The 16010-nt window shown below is 36.1% G+C and overlaps 1 protein-coding gene across 4 annotated transcripts; it reads right to left on the bottom strand.

Annotated features, from left to right (window-relative positions):
• Positions 1-4845, bottom strand: LOC113318682 (vesicle-associated protein 2-2-like). Of its 4 annotated transcripts, none has more exons than XM_026566896.1 (10): positions 4576-4845; positions 4466-4492; positions 4128-4249; positions 3138-3259; positions 2585-2666; positions 2122-2237; positions 1857-2039; positions 967-1542; positions 673-750; positions 1-412 (listed from the first exon to the last, which is right to left on the bottom strand). In XM_026566896.1, exons 3-10 carry the CDS (start codon positions 4174-4176, stop codon positions 299-301), a joined length of 1320 nt encoding a protein of 439 aa, XP_026422681.1. In that variant the 5' UTR covers positions 4177-4249; positions 4466-4492; positions 4576-4845; the 3' UTR covers positions 1-298. The 4 variants fall into 4 exon arrangements, with proteins under 4 accessions (XP_026422681.1, XP_026422683.1, XP_026422680.1 ...); XM_026566898.1 differs by having other exon boundaries at positions 3138-3208; XM_026566895.1 differs by lacking the exon at positions 4466-4492.
• Between the last annotated feature and the right edge of the window lie 11165 nt (positions 4846-16010).

Genomic DNA, 16010 nt, shown 5'->3' with positions numbered 1-16010 from the left:
TTCACTCTGAATACGTATAATTAGATTATCAGACACTTCAGGTTTCTATATAAGAGATTCAGGAGTCGAGATTGGAGACAATTAGAGGTAAACAATCCGAAAACATCCTTCTATATACACACCAAATTAACAAGTTCAACATCAGAAACTAGAAATCCTCTCTTATTGAACTTAGATATAACAGGAGGAAACAAAATCTTTTACTTTTTTCTACTAAATTTTCTAAAAACCGAAGTATCTAACTAGTTATAGACATGTCAGTCATCTGTGGCTAAACTTTCAGCTTCAGCTTCTTCTACTAAGAGCTTAGTTTGAATCCAAGTACCAGACTTATTAGTGAGACCATCAAAACAAAGAGAGAAGGGAAACCCTTTTGAACGTTTTGTACACCATTCTTCGTTTTTAACATGCTCTGCACAGAGAAATAGCAAAGAACCAATTAATAAATGGATTCGAGCAGCATTAAAATTTTCAAATCTTCGAATTTAATGAAAAACAGTACATTTGGTAAAAAAAAAGTTTGCCACAAGTACCAAGAAACCAGGTTCCTCAATATTAAATTGTTCTGTTCAACTACATGTTTATTTTTTTGTGTTATTACTTAGATCAACTTTTTAAAAAATGAAAACAGTTGGAAGAAGTAGTAAATGCAGTAAAGAAAAGTTTACTCACAATTTCTTGTTGTAAAGTTAGCTTCTCTTCACTAATTGTACTAGTCTCTTTTCTTAACTTTGTGTTGGTAGCTTCAGCCTGCAAAATGGTTATTAGCTATAAGATGTCAGAATAGTATATTTCCCGACACAGGAACCAAAACATGCAGTCTGGGCTACAGCAAAACTGGTCTAAACTTAAAATGACTATACTGGGCATGTGAACCAATAATTTAATGGAAATAAGCGATGTTACTGCAATCCAACAATTCAGGCAGTTATTGAGTGTAAGAAAAGGAGTTATAAACAAACTGACCTCACTTAGCTTGGACTCCAATTTGTTTAACATTGATCCCAACTTCGCTACAGTTAACTCCAACTCCTCCACGTCCTTGGCTAATTTCAACTTTTCTACATCCGTGTCTTGTTTCAAGTCCTGAACTTCCTGGGCCAGCTTCAAATCCTGAACATCACCAGCTAGCTTGATCTCTTGAGCAACATCAACCAGATTCCACTCTTGCATATCCTTCACTGGTTTTAACTCCTTCAACTCATCATCCAGTTTCAAATACTGTACGTCCTTGGTTTGCTTCAAATCCTGCACATTCTTATCTGGACTCAGTTCCTGAGTATTCTTGGCCATTTTCAATCCGTGCACTTCCTCCACTAGGTTCAAATCCTTCACATTCTCAGCTTGGTTGATGTACTGCACATCCTCCTCTAGGTTAAAATCCTTCACGTTCTCAGATTGCTTCAAATACTGCACATCGTTCGCTTGTTTCACCTCCTGAACATCCTCAGCTAGTTTCAATTCATGCACATCCTTCACTACTTTGAACTCTTCCGCGGACTTAGATAGCTTTAAATCCTCAGACACTTTAGCTACCTCACACTGAAACAAAGAGAAGAAATTGCCGCATGAGGATCTCTCAAGATGGAAAGAGCAAAATAAAATCTCTACAGCAATATGTGCCCATGCCATTACGCATGTTATATACCCTTTTTCTTTCATACAGCTCAAAGATTTAAAATAAAATTCATACAAGATAGTTTAGGCAGTGACAAGATAGATAAATAGTCGACCTAATAGGTACAAGAAGGCATATATACTACATGTCATAAGAAAAGTGAGCGACATAATTTGATGTTGAAAGTTTAGATAAAAACAGAATTTCTTTAGAATTAGAGCCAGTTAAGATATTTTACCATATGAAGCAGCGGATAGTTTTCCATTTCTTTCAAAATTGGACCCTTTACACTTGAATCAAGACAAGTCAGGTCCTGTTTTGGACTTCCATTGATTGGTAACAGCACTGGAGAATGGGGCGGGCTTATGAGGATCACTCTCAATTTGTTCTCTTCAATATATCTTCCGTTGTCTTTGGCGAACTGTCAACAAAATAATAAGAAACTCTGACAAATTTAGTCTTGCTCCTTTTGCCTTTCACATAATAATACTGGAGAAACTTACCATGCTAGGTGTGATGTTCTCTTCAGTGGTTCCAAATGGAACAATTGTGCTCTGAACAAGGAATTTATCTTTGCATTGCATATCAGGAGGAGTTATCTTTTGTGCTTGCATAGTAACTGCATTTAAACCAAATGGGAAAACATTAGAAGTTGATTAGAGAACTATTGAACATACACGTGCAGAAAATACATGGCTATTGGCTGGGCACTTATGCTCCTTTGAGTTATTAATATGAAAGGTTAAAAATAATGGAAATGGAAGCGACTTGCGATGATATAGCGTGAACATTATAGTATCCAGGGAAAATGACACTGGTGTGCTTACTCAACGGCTTTGTTCAGTGTTAAGTACCATATGTAGGACTCCACCCTGAACACTTTGCCTTCATTATTGGAAAAAACATATCTGTATACATATGCGAGTTTTTGGCCCTTTATAAAGTGAAAAGTATATGTAATAATACCTGCGAAATCACAAGTAGACCTTGGTTGAACAATACCAATGTTTGGCCGCACACAATATCTCTTGGGAGATGTGGTTTTAACCTGAACCAAAAAAAAAAAAAAAATTTACACTAAATGCTACCGCAATCACATAATGTTGGCCTAAGCGGCTACCACCCATCAATAGTTTAGTATATTTCTGGGACAACATGGTGACGGTGTGCGGATCATAAGGGAGATAACTTTAAATTACCTTTTTCTTCTAACTCAGTGTTTTTGTAATTTAAGAATAAAACACTAATACTATGCTAGGGGGTCTCATGGAACTGGATAACGAAGTAGCAAGGGGGACAACATTTTATTCAATCTGAAATGAACTTAGATAAAACGTCTGATTTTGGTGTCACCCTTTTTGCCACCAAATACTTGGGACTTGGGATGACGTATTAACAAAGTAAGCAAGAACTTGCTCCCAGGTCACTCATATAGGGTTAGTTAGGATATAAGAAGTTCATTTTCAGAGAAGAAACCAAAAAATCCTGACGTAAAAATCAAAATAAACACAGTTTGCACCTTGAAGGCCACATATTGATCCAAGTTGTTGACAAGATGAACTGAGCACATGCTTTGCTTCTTCAATTCAACTAGAAAGAGAGGAAGTAGTATCAGAATAACCTTGTGAAACATCAAAAAGTCTGAAACATGAAGTGAAATAACAGAATTTACTATTTGAATTAACAACTATCAAGACAGAGCATACACATCCTGCGATGAAGTAATTAAGACAGTGCAGCCAACAAGAACACTAAGAACTACCAGTAGGAGGATAAAACAAATGTTCCAGATGTAGACTAACATACTTGGAGAATATGTCATACGAGTATTAAATAGAGAAGCAACATACAAACTAGTTATTTGATTTTTACTAAATAGCTCCACAAGTTCAGTGTTCTTTACGGTTTTCACAAAGTTAACAAAGTTTATACCATATACTTTTAGGCGCTTTATATAACTGAAAGCCAAGACCACTAAGTGCATTCGCCTACACCCACACTCTCACCCAGACTGTAGCATCAGATTCACTAGCCATTTATTATTCTACTTCAAAAAAAATCTCTAACTTTTTAGACTGGATTTTCTATTATCAACCAAGCAAGAAAGTTTAGCAACAGGTAGGCACTGCTAACAGAATTTTTAGCAACTAAGCATGAATTTAAAACATGCGGGAACTGTAACGAAGTAGAAGTGTAAACAAGCGAGGCTACAGATGATAATCCTTTTTATCAGTAATTTCACTGCCATATAAAACCCTAAACTTGGTTATCAAAGACTTTAGCCTTGCTTCTGTAAATCTTTGCTCCCAAAAGATAACATATAGCTTAAATGCAGTAAATAAACCTTTCCCAAATTTTCCGCATACCACTTTCCACGCATCAACCAGTGAAAACTCATATGTATGCAAACAAAAGCTAACAAATTCACCAACACAATGACACTTTCGATCAGAAAACTAGTAAGCAAATAGTCTACTTAGAAAAACATAATCTGATCAAACACACTTACAAGTAAACTTGAGTTCTTGAGGCTGAATCTTCAATAGCTCTGGTCCCATTTCTCTAAAAATCACAAAGCCTTAAATGAAACAGCAGTAATCAAGAATAAAACACTAGAGCGGATCTTCTTCCCTACAAATCATATAAACCAAATCAGTACAGAATGAGATCCAAATCATTAACTACCTATAGTCACATCAAAAACTCAAAAATTACTACTAGAATTACTTCAACGATCCGAAACCCTGGTTAATCAACTCAAAAACTCTATTAAAACTTGACCAGAATCAGTCAATATTCAAAAATCAGATCCTTCTGGATTTAACCGAAACCGATCAATGTACTTACATTCAACACAGATCAAGATCGCAAAACCTAAAAAAGATCACAAAATTCAACAAGAAAAAAATCGAAAAAAAATCAGAAAAAGACGTGAAAGCAGAGATAGAGAGACTTACAGTTGACGAAGAAAGAGAAAAAATGATGACAAGAAGAAGACTGAAACTGAAATTGAAGAGTGAATTTATGGTGAGAGATAGATAGGCGAAGAAAAATATGAATGTTTTTCGGTGATTTTACGGAAACGTCACGGGGGGACTAAGTGAATGTGGGAAAGACAAACCCTAGAAATTATCAAAGAGGGTTCGGTTTTTCGTTTGTGTTTTGGTAGGTCTGGAGATTCAGAAACACTGACGTGACTGTCTACTCTGAGCGTAGAACCGAAGAAATAGAATTCTGGTGGGAAAAAGAAAATTAATTCAAGAAGTAAATATATTAAATTAATAAATAAATAAATGTATTAAATTAATCGAAACCTTTGATAATTTCTAGGGCCTCGGAGCCCACTTGTTGCTAGGTTATCAACCAAAAGCTTTGTATAATAATAAAAAATTTATTTTTATTTTAAAAAATATTAAATTAATAAATAAAATAACATTCTTGCGATCGGGTTGCTTAGCCGTGGGAATCGATTGCAGTGGGGTTCGATTTTTGTCCGCATCTGTTAATTTATCTTGTGGGATTAAAGGCTTAGTCCTATGGTGTGCACATTTCTACCCAAATTGCTAACCTACGTTCATGTTCCGTTGAACATCCTTAAATAAAGCATATTGACCATACGATTTCTCGATGAAATAAATAAACGATTTAGATGAGCTATGTGGGACCATGTTATTTCAAATTTCGAAAACAAAAAGTAAAAAGTTGGTAGTTGTATAAATGGGCGAGAAACACCGAATCAACGATCATTTCCTTTCCCTTTTATATGCAGTTGGTACTTGGTAGTGCTAATTAATTTAGCAGCTAGATTAGTAGACCACGTCAGCTAGTACAACCTCCTAAGTCGTATGGAAGTTTTAATCTAACATGTTAGTCGCAGAATCAAACAGCGTCCAGCGCTGAATGGTTCAGCGCAACCAATCTCAGCTATCTGATCAAAAAATAGATCTAGATGCGCTGAACCATTCCGCGAAAATGTGATTTTTGTGTCCCCGAACCATTCAGCGCAACTATCTCGCTGCTAGTTCACATGCGAGCAAATGCTAGCAGAGAGAACTAATGTTAACAAATAGCCAATACTTTTTGTCTAATCTAGCAGTTCAATCTAGCCCATGGGACTAAGCCTAAGCATGATTTACAATTTTACGCGTAATGGTTGTTCGTTTGTCTATGCATCAGCTCCAGCAACTGTCACCAAGCCTTCAATGCCGATTTAACCCGATTTAGATCTCTCTTAATACGGATTCGGAAAAATTCTCGTGTTATTGTTATTTTAAACTTTTGGTTATTATTATTTTGATAATCTTAGTTATTATACTTGTTCTTTGCAAAATCGATTGAATCTAACAATGATCCCATTGTTGTTATGTACGGCGATGCATCTAGTCCTTTTTGGTTAGTCTGGCCACCTGATTTCGTTCTTGCTCTCAAAAAATCTCAGTTGGAACTTTCTAAGATCCCATTGTTGTCATTTGCAGTGATGCAAACTATACTTGTAAGGGTAGGATTGTTAAGCAAGAACAGGTGGAGATACTATAGATTTGCAGGCTGTATTATGATTTTAAAAACCCCTGTAAGGTTTTCCGATTTCCAAAATCGACTGTGTGAATAAATTTACAAAGGTTTTTCCACTTTTATGAAATAAAAAATATACAATGCAATGTTGCTTGTACTTGCCAAGATTGTTGCAAATGGAAGCTAAAATGTCGAAAACTCATTGGGTGCGAGCTAGCGTGAGACCACGTTTACCACTAGAAATCTAAGTATCATTTCTAAATCTTGTCGATCTTAATTATAAATGTAGATCAATTCTCTAGCCTATGAAAGTTACCTTGGGTTCAGGCATAATTATTAAATATTTTTATCCATTTTATTGTTGGTGAAAGATATCTTCTAGCCACGTGGAACCATTTGAGGAATCAGTACGGCAATTGAGAAGAACCTGCAAAATATAGAATCATGTTTTAAAGTTCTTACACTTTACCTAAGATATCTACCATAAACATAGGACGACGTCATGCAGAAAGAAGAAAGACTGTTAGGGTGGTATTTGAGTAGGTAATATTTTGCGCTTAATGGTAATTCAGAACATTCAGATTTCGAGAATACCATATTGACTTATCGGCATATCAAAAAGATCTTTGATTGACTAAATCTCCACAGGTCTAGCTGGATTAGGAATGAAAGTCGTTACTCTACTCGGGAATGTCCATCGAGATAGCAAATTTACCATATTCTCATTTCTCACATGTATCTTATAGTCCAAAATGCTAGCATAAAGTGGCGGCACGTCAAAGTCCATGTAAAAGAATACTCTAGATAGTAGGTAACTTAGATATGTATCTCTCAAGTAGCACTGGATCATGGAGATCTTATCTCCATTATCCATATAAGTAGGATACTTAACCTCCAAGTTAAGGGTTAGATAGGTCCTCTTTAGTATGAATCCACATTCCTGTAGGGGTTCTCAGAGCTACAATATTATTCATAGCTCTTCTCCTATTAGCCATAGCATGGAAGTAAGAAGTGTTATTATCCATGTCCTTCACCCACTTATCACCCGATTTTTGTTGCCGATAGTCAGCTTCAAGTTTTTTTCCAGTGTTTCAACTGTTCTACTATAGAATGTATTTGAGAACTATTTAGATCATTGTGAGGGAGTGACTGATAATAATCTAGCTGATTTTTGAGAAAAGCTACTTTCTTATCTATTTGACCAAAATGCAAACGTTTCCATCTTGCTAGACCCCTCATAGTGAAAGTAATTTTACTGCTAAAGTCTGAATCTGTAGATGTCCAAGACTGAGCAATAGTTTGCGAACATGATGGATCTGAGAGCCAACATTTGTAAAACTTCCATACATTAGAAGGTTTAAACATGTCTGCTTTAGTTGTTAACAGGATTGGACAATGGTCCGACCCAAGAAACGGTAGGTGATACAATTTTGATTCAGGAAATTGAATCTGCCACTTATCATTATGAAGTGCCATATCAATCTGAGCCCTTTTATATCCCTTACCATTAGATTGGTTTGTCCAAGTATGTTGTTTCCCTATGAATCCTAAATCCATTAACCCCGCTTCCTCTATGACATTGCATACCCAATTATCAATAGAAGTATGAGCAGATGATTGACCTACAAGTTGGAGATGGACATTTAGGTCTCCAATAAGCACCCATGGCTGGAAAACATTGTCACTGAGATCTTTCAGAAAATCCCATTGCAATTTTTTGTTATCCTCACAAGTCGAACCATACATACAGGTGAGAAGCCACTCTTCCTTATCCGGGTTTGAAGTAACCAATAAATGGATCATATTATCCTTAACACATGCTATGTCACAAGGAAAGCCATCCTTCCATAGAAGAATCAAGCCTCCAGCTCTACCTACTGAACTTATAATATAAGAGTGAGGATAATAGTAAGGTTGAATAAGGGCTTGAGCTCTTTCTTCTCCTATTTTTGTTTCACATAGAAACACAATATCTGGATTATGGTCTCTAGTTATATCCCTCAGATAGTTCCTAGTATCTCTATCCGCAAAACCTTGTACATTCCATGTTAGAACCTTCATGCTTCTACTTTGTTTAACATCAATAGAGATGCAATTATGAAATAAAGTAATGTGCTGGATATGTAAATAACTATGGCGTTGTAAATCAATATAATAGAATTTCGTATGGGATTGTACCTGGTCACCAGAGCCGGATGCGTTACTGCCAAAAGCCCTCGAATAGTTTTGCTCCCCCTAGTAGTATGGATAATTGCTGGATCTGGGCTATCATAATTATAATTATCCATTGAAATATCAAATTCCCCCATCTTAAGATATGCTCTCAGTAGATTTTAATCTATTTTATTCCCTTTTGTAAGATCTTCCTGAGGTAAAATCGGTTGCCTGAGAGCCCTGAATCTATCAGAAAGTGATGTTGAATCCATTTGTTGTTGAACCCGTTGATTCTCCATGAAGGGATTTAGCATGATGAGAGTAACAAAGACCAACCCCAGAAGGTACAAGATAATGGAAGACATTAAAAGATAATTTTGTCTGTCAATGAAACAAGTAATGAATGTTGTACACCTGGTCAAAGCCCTGTAATCTTGTCGAGAGAGCAAGTGGAGAATAACCAAAGCCATAGGTGGAAACAATGAACCTTAATAATTTAATAATGGAAACAAAGATAAGTTGGCTTTCTGAGAAAAGATATGGAGTGTAAAGGTGGAAGCTGGATCCTCTCGTGCAAGGGAAATCATAGTGGGGAATTGAAGTAACCAAGATGAAATCGAAGGTAGGGACAGAGGCAAAACTGCTCACTTGTCACAACGAACGCATCTAGCAAGGTAGACCAGATAGATCTAAAGGAAGAGAAGAAAAACAATCGTATTAACCATTAGATGATAAAAAATTAGTATCATTAGAACGAGAAAGAAGAGATTAAAACATGCAGGATTAAACAATTAAGAATTTCATAAGGAAATTCTTGTGTAATCGAAAATCTGATGTTCAAGTTTCGCTCGATTTTCGCCGAGTTGTTAAGGTGGTACTAGCTATCTTACATCACATTTCTCCTCAATTGCTACAACTACTTCACCGCAACTGCCTGATCACTCCTTCAATCATATTCATAGTACTGTCGCTGAATCAGATAATATTTCGCTTATGACTGTTCCATCTGAGGAGGAGATTAAGCTTGTAGTTAAGAGTTTGGCTAGCTGGAATTCCCCAGGTCCAGATGGCTTCCTTGCTGGGTTTTATCAAACCCAATGGGAAGTTGTAGGTGACGATATTGTGAAACTGGTGCAAGATTTCTTCATACATAAAAAATTTCCTCATCATCTTAATGAAACAACTATATGTCTCATTCCAAAAATCAGTAATCCTTGTACTCCAAGTGATTATCGGCCTATTGGGCTCTGTAACACTAGTTACAAAATCATTTCCAAATTACTGGTCAAAAGAATGCATCCATTTATGCAAAAACTCATATCTCCAACTCAAGCCGCATTTGTTGCTAAAAGATATATTAACGATAACATTGTCATCGCACATGAAATAATTCATTCAATGAAAAAGTCAAAGACCACTAAGGGTCAAATTGCCCTCAAGTTAGACATGTCTAAGGCATTCGATAGGCTCGAATTGTCTTTCTTGGATACAATGTTACGGTCTATGGGGTTCTGTGATGATTGGAGAGCTCTCATTCAACAATGTATCTCGACCACGACTGTTTCAATCCGTCTTAATGGTGGTCCCTGTACATCTTATTCTCTATCCAGAGGTTTACGGCAGGGAGACCCGCTTTCTCCCTACTTGTTTATCACTGCAATGGAATATTTAACTAAATCCTTACATCAAGCACAACAACAGAATCTCATTAAAGGCATTCAAGTGGCGAAGAACGCTCCACCTATCAATCATCTGCTTTTTGCTGACGATTGTTTGCTTTTCTTTCAGGCGGATGACAAAACAATAGATAATATGTTGCACATTTTAGAGGAATTTGGTTCCCTCTCAGGACAAATGATTAATTTTTCTAAGTCGGCAGCATTTATCACTGGGAAAGTATCTGATGAAAGGAAAAAACAAATAGTAAATAGGCTGGGTGTTCGAACATTGACTACTACTGATAAGTACCTTGGTTTACCAATTCTTCTCGGTAAATGAAAAAAATACTTCCTTTCAGGGTCTGTCGGATGCTTTCGGTAATCGATTGCAGGGCTGGAGCTCAAAAACCTTGAACCAGGATGCAAGAACAACTCTGGTAAAGTCAGTTCTTAACACAATGCCTTCTCATTATATGGGAAACTTTAAAATTCCTCGTAACGTTATTAGAAGGTTAAACTCAATTCAGCGCAGATTCTGGTGGGAGTATAAAACTAATAAAGGTATTAACTTCTTAGCCTGGGATTCTTTCACTTCAGACAAACAGGGGGAGGTCTTGCTTTAGAAATCTAGAGCAGTTTAACATGGCTTTAATGGTTAAACTAGCTTGGAGGCTATGTACGGAACCAGACCAACTATGGGTTAGGATACTAAAGCCAAAGTATGTTGCATATTGTGATTTCTTACATCTATAGGAGGATATTACAAACTCTTCTTGGATTTGGAAAGGGATAGAGCAGGGGCTTAAAATAGTACAACAACATTATAGATGGGCTATCAAATGTGGTACTAAAGCTCTAGTTTGGTATGATAGGTAGATAAATGGCCTCACTGAACCACCAACCCCAAAGCACAACTTTGCTGAGCTGGCAAGAATAGTATATGTCTCGTATTTGATGCTTAATAACCCTAGAAGGTGGAATGTGCCTCTTATTACAGAGATTTTTGATTCTCAAATAGTGCAACTAATTCGTAACATGTATATCCCTCAACATGGTGAAGATGCACTTATTTGGGAACCAAATCGAACATGAGTCTTCTCTGTCAAATCTGCATATAGAATTCTTGCACCACCAACTAATTATATAACTCATAATCATCGGCAAGTGCCTACTTTAGTCTGGAAAATATTATGGAAGGTTGAGGTGTCTCATAAAGTGAAGCTATTTATATGGAAATGCTTAGAAGGGATTGTCCCTATTTTGTTCAAAATCGGCCATTACAAGACTGGAATTGATACTCTCTGCCCTTATTGTGGATCACACACTGAAACTCTAGAACATCTTCTTTATGACTGCACTTATGCTTCATCTGTCTGGATGGATATGAATGTTAATGTTTCTAATTTACAGACTCAGCACATCCCAGTATCCACATGGATAATAAGCTGGTTTACTTCCTTTCAAGCTGCCCATAATGAAGAATACAATAACTGGTTGCTTATCTTAATGAACACTTCCTGGCAGATTTGGAAAAATCGTTGTGATAAGCTCTTTCGGAACAAAAGTCCTAACAAGTGGATCACACTCAGTAATATTAGATGGGTGATAAGGCAATGTGAGAATGATCAAGGCCAGAATAAGCAAGTTAGGCCAAAAAATAACAATTGGAAACCGCCGGCGAACAACCAACTTAACATCAACATTGATGCATCATTTGATAATGTAACAAAAAAAATGGAATTGGGCTAATTGTTCGTGATTCTGCAGGCAAATCCAGAGGCATCAGGGGCAAGAGCTGCAATGGAGGACTAGACCCTGAACAAGCTGAATGCTTGGCCATTAAGGAAGCACTGCTTTGGGCCAAGAATTTTCACTCAGTGCATATACTGCTAGAATCGGATTGTCTAAATGCAGTGACAACTATCAATGATGCTGGCCCTAATGTACATTGGGTGAATCAGGATATTGTAAATGAAATAAAGCATCTGTTATCTACTACTGTAAGAGTTTCTTTAAATTATGTAACTAGGTCAGGTAACAATGTAGCGCATAAAATAGCAAACAGAGCTAGAAAGCTAAGAGCTTCTTCTGATATTTTGCATAATATCCCTGATGAAATTGAAGATGCCATAAGGGATGATATGTTTAACCTGAAGTCGGTTCTTCAATTTAATTGCATAAAAAGCCTTTCTTCTTTACGTTTTTTTTTTTAACTTATGCTCATTTAATGTTTACCTTTGTTTTACATTTGGGTGTATCTTCTTTTATATCTAGCAATTACATCTGGTGCCAATACAAGAGGATCGAAAAATTCCAAAAACCAAAAGTGACAACGCGGGGTACCAAAATACACCATCAACTTTTTCTTAGGCAACCTGTATGGACAAACTTAAATATACGATCCTGTTATAGGGGCGGCATGGTTTATTAGAGGGGCGGCATTGTAATAGGACAAAAAGGGTCATTACATGACAATTCAAGTGTCCCTTATCCAAAAAAAACTGGAAGTGACAAATTAACCCTCATAATTGATAAACTAGTTTAGTGATGATAATCAAGTTTAGTGTTAATGATTAATTTCACTTATATTAACTCAAAATCAAAACCAAAATCATATTTTTAGAGTTAAAAGAAAAGTTTAGAGGAGAAGGTCAATCTCAATCAATTGAAGAAATTAACCAACAAAATGAAGAACCAGGACCTGAAAATGACCGGGTATACTTCTAAATTAGTCCCAACTAGCTTTTTGTTGCTCAAAGTTATCTAAAGTACGTAAAAAATTTAATTTTTTTACATTTTCAGAGCTAATTACGGTTGGAATTTTGCTCATAACCAACCGTAAATCGAAGTTACGGTTCGTAAAAGATGAAATACCAACCGTAACTGGTTAAATTTGAAGTAAGCCCAATCGTAAAACCAGTTACACTTGGTAACCAAATGCTTGATACCAACCGTAACTGAGTTACGGTTGGTAACCAAATGCTCGATACCAACCGTAACTGAGTTACGGTTCGTAAACTAAAATGGTTACAACCGTAACTGAAGAAAAATCTCAGATATAAGAACATACGGTTGGTAATTGAACTATTATCAACCGTAACAACATCAAAATCTCCAGTTACGGTTCGTAACTGAGTTAAAATCAACCGTAACTCACATAAACCCAGAAATTTTAATTTCAATTTCATCTAAAACCTTAATTTTTGATAGAAATTATACTTAAATCGAACAAAATAAACCAAATCGTAATTGGGTTTTCAAAACATACCTCATATAAGTCATTACACTACACTTGATTAATTTTCGAATCGTCGATTAATCGAAGACGATGAAATTTTGAGTTTTAATGGAGGTTACGGTTGATGGGAGGAGGAGAAGAGAAGAATAAAGAAAACAAATTTTCAATTTAGGTTTGATTTAGGTTAAAAAATAGGGAGGGTAATCTAGTCAATTTGCACCCCTATAGGACATCCCCTAACCAACTAGAGGGACATTACTATCACACTGTCGCCCTCTAATAAACCATGCCGCCCCTATAACAGGCTTGTATAAAATACCATAAGATTGGAAATAGTCTTCTGTGTTCCTGTCGTTGTTGTTTCAATAACAAGTCTTTTTGTTTTCAAATCAGAGAAATGAGTTGATCTATCATTCATTGCGTTGGAATAAAGTAAGAAATGGCCCGGTTAAATATAATTCTGAGAGTTCAACTTAATGAATCTCAATCAAGGAATAATATTTAGAGATGTATCTCATTCTCTGACAATCAGAAAGTTTGCAGAGACTAGTCTGTGAACCTGATTTACGTGTGAGAGTTCTTGGACAATTCCAAAGATCAATATCCAAGAATCAATCAAGTCGTATCCAACAAACAAGGATGGATGTATCTACTTTGATTGGTTTATGTACAACCTGTGATTTTTCAGTTATAAAAATTAACAATATAATGTGGAAAAAAATAACACAAACACCAGAAATTTTGTTAACGAAGAAACCTCAAATGCATAAAAACCCCGGCACCTTGTCCGGATTGAACACCAAACTGTATTAAGCCGCTACAGACACTAGCCTACTACAAATAATGTCGTACTGGAATATAGTTGAGACCGAATTAAACCCTCACGGCGATTCAGTTACAGTCGCGCTCCTTACCCCTCTTGAATCCCAGCAGGACTTCGTGCAATTGATTCCCTTAAATGACGTCCTTTATATCCTAAGAGTTGCTTCAACTCAATTGAAGACTTTAAACCAATCTGCCTCCCACAAATAAGCTTATATGTGATTTCCTTTTAGATCAAAGATTAAGGTGAGACTGGAAATCGATAGCAATAGACAAAAGTCCAGCTAACCTCAAAACCCGAACTTATGCTTCCCGAATAGCAGCCCAGATTATTATTCACCTCACAAGTATTAAACTTGTGGAATCACAAAGTCTGAGACGAAGAGAACTTTATGATTTTACATATCTTTTATTAGTGAGCATCTCAATAATCGAAACAAGATCAAGATACTCGACCTATTAAGATAAAGATAGTTGGACCTGGCTACAAATCCCTAGGTGAAGTCTTTTTAGTCACTAAACCCTGGAAGGGTTTAAGAGAGATGAAGACTCTAGTTTACAACTAAGGTACACAAAGAATAGTGTCAGGGATTCAAAATTCCTAGTTGCTTAAGGTTCTCCCTTATATAGACTTTCAAAGTATAAGTTGATTTAGGTTTAAGATAAGATAGCTTTGGAACCAAGCAAATAATATTCACCATTAGATGAATCTTTCAAATGTGATTAACATATCAAGATATACACTCTGGTTAGGATGAACCATAACCGAACCGTGTACAAAGATATTGTTCATAGACGGTCAGCCGAAACTAGCCGATTGAACTATAAGCTTAATCATTTTCATTAACACTTTAAAATTTTAAGCTTGAGTCACAACCATAGGTTATAACTTGATCAATCATGTCTATATAGTGTTTTTAGAGATTTATTCAAATTATCTCACAAAAATAATTTTATATGCATCCGAAAATATTTGACAGGGCATGTATGTGCACTAGGTACGTGTACTCTTCCTTGTTCGTGACTATTTTTGTCATGGTACATGCACTGGATATGTGTACCCTTAAGACAAAAACGGATTTAGGAACTCACATAACTTTTCCGGTTTACGTACCGGGTATTGATACCACACCAGTTTCAAAACAAACAGTTCCTTTACGGTATGCATACTGGGTATGCGTATTATTCCTGGTTCACGAGCTACAGACTTTTTATGGTATGAATACCGGGTATGCGTACCAAAAAACTGTTGTCGACCTGTAGCTATGCCGGTATGTGTATTGGGTACATGTAATGCGTATCCATACCTATGACAGTTCTCCCAGTATGTGAAATGGTATGCATATTGTTATGTATCTGGATTTACAATAGTTCTATATTTCTCTCTAAATCAATTAGAGACATTCCCAAATAACATCAATGACACATATCGTTGTTCCAGGCTATTTTCAAATGACAATCTTGAATCACGATTTAGATTATGAACATAAATTGTTCTTAACCGAAATTCATCAAGTATGAACAAATGTTCATTAAGCTTAGTCATATATATTTCGAGAACTAGTTACCAAGATAAACTTGACTCGAAATTCTTGACATGCTTGTGTTAGTCTAATTAGTCATGCGACAACGTCTCATAGATAGAAGGATGAATATAACTTGAGAAATAGGTGGTTTAGTCTTCACTTAACTTTTGTTGAAGAAGTTCACCAAAAGCTTCGGTTGATCTTCGGCTTCAAACGGTAGAACACAGTGATGTCCGGTTCTCGACTACATACTTCTATCGTAATCCAAGACTTGATTAATTGTAGACAAGAAATCAAGATATAGTTTTGATCAACTAAATTTGACAACAAGCTTGATATATAAACACTTGTGAGTTCGACCGAGCGATGCTCTAACAATCTCTTCCTTTGTCAATTTTAGTAACAAAACTATCAATACATGTGGATTAAAAACATTAAGTTTCAAAAACTCCTTGAATCCATTATGCTTGATTTCCTTGGTT

This window comes from Papaver somniferum, chromosome 10 (assembly GCF_003573695.1).
Source record: "Papaver somniferum cultivar HN1 chromosome 10, ASM357369v1, whole genome shotgun sequence".
Lineage (NCBI taxonomy): Eukaryota > Viridiplantae > Streptophyta > Magnoliopsida > Ranunculales > Papaveraceae > Papaver > Papaver somniferum.
Note: the sequence above shows the minus strand (reverse complement) of the source record. Positions and strands in the feature narration are given on the sequence as shown.